The sequence below is a fragment of the Carcharodon carcharias genome, chromosome 7, assembly GCF_017639515.1.
Source record: "Carcharodon carcharias isolate sCarCar2 chromosome 7, sCarCar2.pri, whole genome shotgun sequence".
NCBI classification, from domain to species: domain Eukaryota; kingdom Metazoa; phylum Chordata; class Chondrichthyes; order Lamniformes; family Lamnidae; genus Carcharodon; species Carcharodon carcharias.
Window position 1 is genome coordinate 5,384,089 of NC_054473.1, and position 7,995 is coordinate 5,392,083.

At 43.6% G+C, this 7,995-nt stretch overlaps 1 protein-coding gene across 1 annotated transcript in view; it reads right to left on the minus strand.

Annotated features, from left to right (window-relative positions):
* The window catches only part of LOC121279727 (laminin subunit beta-1-like), a 228,622-nt gene extending 225,441 nt beyond the window's left edge, over positions 1 to 3,181 (minus strand). Inside the window, exon 1 of the mRNA XM_041190979.1 lies at positions 3,126 to 3,181. Coding sequence (XP_041046913.1) covers positions 3,126 to 3,156 — 31 coding nt within the window. The 5' untranslated portion in view covers positions 3,157 to 3,181. The remainder of the gene's footprint in view (positions 1 to 3,125) is intronic.
* Positions 3,182 to 7,995: the final 4,814 nt, after the last annotated feature.

Below are 7,995 nucleotides of genomic sequence, written 5' to 3' on the forward strand. Positions count from 1 at the left end.
GTGGCAGTCTAGATTTTTCATGCTCATATCCCAGAATGGGACTCAAGCCTTCTGACTGAGAGGCGGGAATGCTACCAACTGAGCCAGGGCTGAAACAAGAGGGTGAGGGAGAAAGAGGGAGTGGGAGCGAGGAAGGGGACAAAGATCAGAGAGAAGGAGGGGAGAGATGGGGGGAAGGGAAGAAAAAAAATGAAGGGAGAAAAGAGAGGTGGAGAGCGGAGTTGGAAAGAGGGGGACAATGGTGAAGGTAAAGAATAAAGGGGGGAAGGAGAGAGGGAGGGACAGAGATTGTGGGGGAATGGCAGTTAATATTGAGGTGAAACCTAAGAGAATAATGAGGAGTGAGTTGGAGTCAGTGAATCTAGAGTTGAGAAGGATTTTAGTGAGACAGGATTAGGAGTCAGTGAGGAGGTGGATGAAGCTTACGTTGTGGAGCTGGAACAAGAGGTTGGTGATCGCTGGACTGGAGATTGAAGCTGAGCTCATGTCGAACAGCACACTGAGGTTATTCATGATTGGCCTCAGCCTGAGCAGAGAGGGGTCAGAATCAGGGGCTCAGGGATGGAGGTTTAAGACAGAGATGAGCAGGAAGGTTTCTGCCTGATCAGTGTATAATGAAAGGAAGACTTTGCAGTGGAGAATTTTGGAGTTTGTAGTCAGTGTACAAGTGAAAGTTGTCTAGTGGGGACTATAATCAACCGGAGTGTACTCCCTGCTCTTCTTTCAATCGTGATATGGGATCTTGAACATCCAGCCAAGCAGGGCCTCCTTTTAACATCTCATCTAAAAGGCGTGAGTTCGAACAATGCAGTGCTCGCTCAGAGCGCCAGCCTTGATTATGAACATAATCCTGTTCAGGACATCCCAAGGTTAGCTCCCTCCCTGTTTCCCACCCTCCATTGCTGAGCATCTTTGTATCCTGAACTCTGTGTGCCCTGTTATAAACCTTTTGTATCTGTAGCTAAGCAACCAACTGAGAACAATTACACATTTGCCGATTAGTTTCACGCAGCATCTTTTTCCTGGCCCTCATCTGTCACTCCCCAGTGGAATTGGCAGATAGCAAAACACTTCCAGGGTTTTCATTAAGCATGTTCAACCAGGCAGGAGCCTCGCAAGAATTTGTTTTTTAAGTAACTTTATGAACTGAAGCCCTGATATTTCCGTCTGTAACTGGTTCTAAGATTGAAATTCTCACTATTTTAGTCTTATGCAACAGAAATGATGAGACATAACCTTGGCCGCTAACCATGGCGAGACTTTGGCAGCTCCAAACCTCTGGGCTTGTGGCGTTAGCCCCACTCAAGGCTCTATACAAACAGAGATATCGGCGGTAACTAGAGAATGCCTTTGCAGCTACCGGACATAATAAACTACCCACTCCACAATGCCCAATGGAAACTAGAGAGGGGTTGGGGGAAGGGGCACGTTAAATGCAGCTGACCCAATGTCACTGCAATTTCACATTGAAGGCACCAAGATGATAAAACAAATCTTTCTTTCAAGACACAGAGCAGCTTCACATTCTCAAGGCTCGGCTCAGATCATTAGGAAGTAAAAATAATTAAAGTGCACCTCGCATTTCTATAGTGCCCTTCACAACCTCAGGAAACCCCAAAGCACTTTTATAACCAATGAAGTACCTTTTAAAGTGTAGCCACTGTTGTAATATAGAAACCGTGAAAGGCAATTTGCGCATTAACAGCAAATTTAACTCTTTTCTTCCCCGCTGATGCTGCCAGACCTGCTGAGTTTTTCCAGGTAATTCTGTTTTTGTATGTGATAATAACCTGTTTTTAGTGATGCTGACTGAGGAACAGATAGTGGCCAGGACACTGGGGAGAACTCCACAGCTTTTCTTTGAAATATTGGGCATGGGATCTTTAAGATCCACCTGAGAGAGGAGGAAAGGGCCATAAGACCATTAGACACAGGAGCAGAAATTAGGCCAATCAGCCCATCGAGTCTGCTCAGCTTAACACCTCATCTGAATGATGAAACCTCCTATCATCAAATCCCTCAGTACTGCACTGAATTGTCAGCCTCGACTTTGTGCCGAGCTCACTGGAGTGTGCTCTTGACTCAGAGGTGAGAGTGCTATCCACTGAACCATCCATTAGAAATGACCCATTGCTGAGACTGAGAATTTAAGCAACATTGTCATAACGTATCAGCTCTCTGTCGGCAACACAGACTCAAAAGTCAGATACATACTCCCTTTTATAGAAAGGTTAGAAAAAAAGAATAAGTAGTTATGAAGTAAAATGTAGTTATTGAGAGAAGGCTAAAATTCAAAGCTGACAACGTGTTATACACAGAAATCGTATAAATCACTGCGATTATACCAATGCGTTCATGAAACTGCTAAGTGAGTTGTGATGTGAATACAACATCACCGAAACTTGGGAGTGTGCTGGATTATTCAATACCTACTCGCAGCCACAAGAACGTTCAAGGAACTTGACACCGTTCAATTGCTTGCTCCCCGTACCCCTGCCCCACCCTTCAGAATAATGCAGCACGGACTCAGCAGAGTGATGCCAGGGTTAAAAGGGTTAAATTGCAAGGCCAAGTTGCAGAGACCAGAATTCTATTCCCTCAAGTACAGAAGATTAAGGGGCATTTCAATTGAGGTGTTTAAGATGATTAAAAGATTCAACGGAGTAGAAAAAGAGAAAATATTTCCTCTGGTTGGGGGGGAGTCCAGAACAAGGGGACAGAACCTTAAAGTGAAAGCCAGGCCATCCAGGGGTGATGTCAGGAAGCACTTCCTCACACAAAGAGGAATGGAAATCTGGAACTCTCTCCCCCAAAAAAGCTCTTGAGACTGGGGTCAATTGGAAATTTCAAAACCTGGGATTGATATATTTTTATGGGTGAGGATGCTAAGGGTTTGGAACAAAAGTAGGTATATGGAGTTAATATACAGATTGGCCATGATCTTACTGAATGATGGAACAGGCTTGAGGGGATGAATGGCCTCCTCTGAGTTCTATGACTCAGTATTAACACCTGGTAACCTATGGCTGCGGATTGGTATGTTCAGTGATTAATTTTCTGAGTGAGAAGAATGAAAGAGAGAGAGAGAGAGAGAGAGAGTAAAAGAGAGGCAGGGAGAGACTTACCAAGCACAAACAGGACTATTAGCAGTTTCATTCTGACCGGTAACAGTCAATACTCATTCCACGAGATACAACTGCAAGATATAACAGCAAAAAGTCAATAGGTTATGTGTAACCAGGCAAAATATCCTGCACCAACATGAGCAAGATTGCCTTCAGAAGAGGTTTTAATCATTAGGGTGAATTGACACTGAAAGTGACACATTATGAACAAGAGACTGATGCAAACAAATTGTTAAAAGGAGGGTTATAAAATGTTGTACTGTGTAAAACTCGGCAGCACAAAGCTTATTTCATTTGAATCGTGATTGTAGAACCACACAGGTCTCGATAGACCGAGAGAAACAGTTTCCCCTGGTCACCAATAAATCCAGTCGGGAATTCAGGAGAAACGTCTTTACCCATAGAGTTGAAGAATGTGGAACTCACTTCCACAGGGAGCGGTTGTCATAGACATAGAGTCACAGAGGTTTACAGCACAGAAAAAGGCCCTTTGGCCCATCAAGTCTGCACTGGTCAAACAAATACCTAACTATTCTAATCCCATTTTCCAGCACTAGGCCCATAGCCCTGTATGCCATGGCATCACAAGTGCACATCCAAATACCTCTTCAATGTTATGAGGGTTTCTGCCTCTACCACCCTTTCTGGCAGTGAGTTCCAGATTCCCACCACACTCTGGGTGAAAAAATTCTTCCTCACATCCCCTCTAAACCTCCTGCCCCTTACCTTAAATCTATGCTCCCTGGTTATTGATCCCTCCACCAAGAGGAAAAGTTCCTTCCTGTCTACCCTATCTATGCCCCTCATAATTTTATACACCTCAGTCATGTCCCCCTCGATCTCTTCTGCTCCAGGGAAAATAACCCCAGTCTATCCAATCTCTCCTCATAACTAAAACTCTCCAGCCCAGGCAACATCCTGGTAAATCTCCTCTGCACTCTCTCTAGTGCAATCACATCCTTCCTATAATGCGGATTCCAGAACTGCATGCAATACTCTAGCTGTGGCCTAACCAGCATTTTATACAGTTCCAGCATAACCTCCCTGCTCTTATATTCTATGCCTTGGCTAATAAAGGCAAGTATCCCATATGCCTTCCTAACCACCTTATATACCTGTCCTGTTACCTTAAGGGACCGGAGGACATGTGCACCAAGGTCCCTCTGATCCTTGGTACTTCCCAGAGTCCTACCATTCATTGTGTATTCCCATGCCTTGTTTATCCTGCCCAAGTGCATCACCTCACACTTATCTGGATTAAATTCCATTTGCCACTGATCAGCCCATCTGACCAGCCCGTCAATATTCTCCTGCAATCTAAGGCTATCCTCCTCGATATTTACCACCCCACCAATTTTCGTGTCATCCGTGAACTTACTGATCAACCCTCTTATGTTCAAGTCTAAATCGTTTATATATACCACAGACAACAAGGGACCCAACACCAATCCCTGTGGAAACCCACTGGACACAGGCATCCAGTCACAAAAACACCCCTCGACCATCACCCTCTGCTTCCTGCCACTCAGCCAATTCTGGATCCAATTTGCCAAATTGCCTTAGATCCCATGGGCTCTTACCTTCGTTATCAGTCTCCCATGGGGGACCTTATCAAAAGCCTTGCTGAAGTCCAAGTAGACCACGTCAAATGTATTGCCCTCATCTACACACCTGGTCACCTCTTCGAAAAATTCACTCAAATTGGTCAGACATGACCTCCCCTTAACAAAACCATACTGACTGTCCTTGATTAATCCTGCCTCTCCAAGTGTAGATTAATTTTGTCCCTCAGAATTGCTTCTAATAGTTTTCCCACCACTGAGGTTAAACTGACTGGCCTGTAGTTCCCTGGTTTATCCCTTTCTCCCTTCTTGAATAACGGTCCCACATTGGCTGTCCTTCAGTCCTCTGGCACCTCTCCTGTGGCCAGAGAGGTATTGAAAATTATTGCCAGCGCCCCTGCTATCTCCTCCCTTGTCTCACTCAACAGCCTGAGATACATTTCATCCAAGCCTGGAGATTTCTCTACTTTTAAGCCTGCCAGACCACTTAGAATCTCCTCCCTTTCTATGCTAATTTCTTCAATCATATCACAGTCCTTCTGTCTGATTTCCATACCCACATCGTCCCTCTCACTTGTGAACACCGACACAAAGTATTCATTTAGAACCCGTCTACATCTTCCGGCTCCACACACAAATTACCACGATGGTCCTTCATGGGCCCTACTCTTTCCCTAGTTATCCTCTTACTCTTAATGGTTGTGGTGAATAGTGTGGTTACATTTAAGGGATAAGCTGGATAAACACATGAGGGAGAAAAGAATAGAAGGAGACGGGGATAGGGTGAGATGAAGTAGGGTGGGAGGAGTCTCGTGTGGAGCATAAACACTGACATGGACCAGTTGGGCTGAATGGCCTGAATCCATGCTGTAGATTCTATACAATTGAATGTAAAGTGAAAGCGCGCACTGGGTTGCCAATGTAACACTTTGGTCAAGGAAGAGACACGTCTAGTTCAGTGGGTGGCACTGTCTGATTGCCAGAGGCTTGTGCATTCTAGTCCAATTGCAGAGATTTGAGTGGATACTGAGGGAGCACTGCACTGTCAGTATTGCAACAATGTGGATGAGGCGATAAACCAAGACCCTGCCTTCCGCCTCAGGCAAATTTAATAGCTCCCCACTGCATTGTTTCGGGGAACAGCCGGGAGTTCTCCTGGTGAACAGACCAATATTTATTCCTCAGCAAACATCACTTTAAAAAAAAATAACAGATCATCATCTCATCCCTGTTAGTTGGATCTTGCTGTGTGCAGAGTGAATGCCGTATTTCCTACATTACCACAGTGACCACACTTCAAAAGTAACAGTTTGTAAAGTACTTTGGGATGTGCTCCCAAAGATTATAAAAAGGCCTATAAAAATGCAAGTCTCTCTTTTCTTTCTCAACTATCAACCCAAGCGATCCAATACTGGTGCTGCCTGCACCACTGAGTATTTCCAGCAATTTTGTTTTCATTTCAGATTTCCAGCATCTGTCGAATTTTGCTTTTGTGACCCAACATCAGTATTGTGTAATCTTCTAGTGGCTCTAATATGGGATAAAATGAATATCCACTTGGAAAGACATGCCAATAAAGTCCAGCCAGCATGGGTTTGTGAGAAGAAAGTCATGTCTAAAAATGTAATACAGTCTTTGAGGAAAGAATGAGTGTCTGGATCTAGAAGATGCAGTGGATGCTGTGATTATGGATTTTCAAAATGTGTTTAGTCAGGCACCTACAAGAATACTTGTTAATAAGATTAAGGCTCACAGTATTATAGGATGTATGGTGGTAGAGATAGAAACTGCATAAAAGACAGGAAGTGCATACATAATATATATAATATATATATATACGTATATATACACATATTGCAGATTGCTCGAAAATCATGTGTAGTTCAAACGACTGTAAATCACTTCAGAGAGAAAGAAACAGGTAGTAAGACTGGGCTTACAGAATTTGACTGAAATTTAAATTCAGGGTGATAATTTTTGACAGAAAGAATAAAGAGGTGAAATATACATTAAAGGGTTAACTTTTGAAGGGGTTGAGGCACAGAGAGACCAATGGGTTCAGGTACACACACACACATGTGCACATGCACACACAAACACACACTCACACACACATTTAAAAGTGGAATTTGACAATTCTGTTAAATAAAGAATCTGGGATCCTATATTTATAAACAGAAGTTCAGAGTGGAAGCATAAAGAGATGATATTAAACCTGAGCAAATCATCGGTTAAGCCACAGTTAGGACCTTGTGTCCAGATTAAATGTATTACATAAGGAAGGATGTCAAGGTCATGTAGAGGGTGTTGGAGTGAAACTAAAGATGAGAGGCTTCAGTTACAAAGCTCTTTTCATTAGAAGGGAGACAGGTAGAAGGTTGTAGAGAGAATTTCTATTTTGGAGTTTTATTGCATGTAAGAGTTGAGGGGATGTACCTCAGTAAAAGGATAGCTCAGATCAGCGGGAGGTCGGATTGAGGGGGCAGAGGTTGACGCTAAGTACTCTAGACTGCTCATCACCTTGTCTACTTTCTCAGGTTTCAAAATATGTACCTGTTTGTGTCACCTGTGCAGCTATGTGATTGGGATAGAACAAGCGTAGAGGAATACAGAAGCCTCACTAACCGAGGCTGATCCCCAATTGATGTGACAAACATCAAGATAAATTCTGTTCGGGTCAAGGATAATATGTGTCCTGATCGGTCCTGACCAAGAGTGTACACACCCTGCCAAGTGAGTAGTGTCATTACAGATACTGACTGACCTGATCCAGCATTTTCTGATTTTATTCCCTTTCTCTCTCCGACCTTCAGGTCCTCTGTTTGAGGAAGAGGTCATTTGACCTCCAGCATGTTTCACCATTAAATTAGATCATGGCTGATCCGAACCTCAACTCAATTTGCCCACTTTTGCTTCACATCCCTCAATACCCCAACAGAAACCTATCAATCTCACTATTGAAACATTAGTTGCCCCCCAGTATTCACAACCTTTTGGGAGAGGGAATTGTAGGTTTCCCCTAACCTTTGTATGAAGATCTTTGAAGGTGGCAGGACATAGTGAGAGAGCTGTTAGCAAAGCACATGGGATCTCAGGCTTTATAAGTAGAAGCATTGAGTACAGGGGAGCTATTCTGAGCCTTTATAAAGCTCTGGTTAGGCCATAACTAGAGTATTGTGTCCAGTTCTGGTCACCATACTTTAGGAACGTTGTGAGAGTCCTTTAGAGGGTGTGGAGGAGATTTACCAGAATGATTCCAGGGATGAGGGGACTTTAGTTACAAGCTATATTGGAGAAGCTGGGGCTGT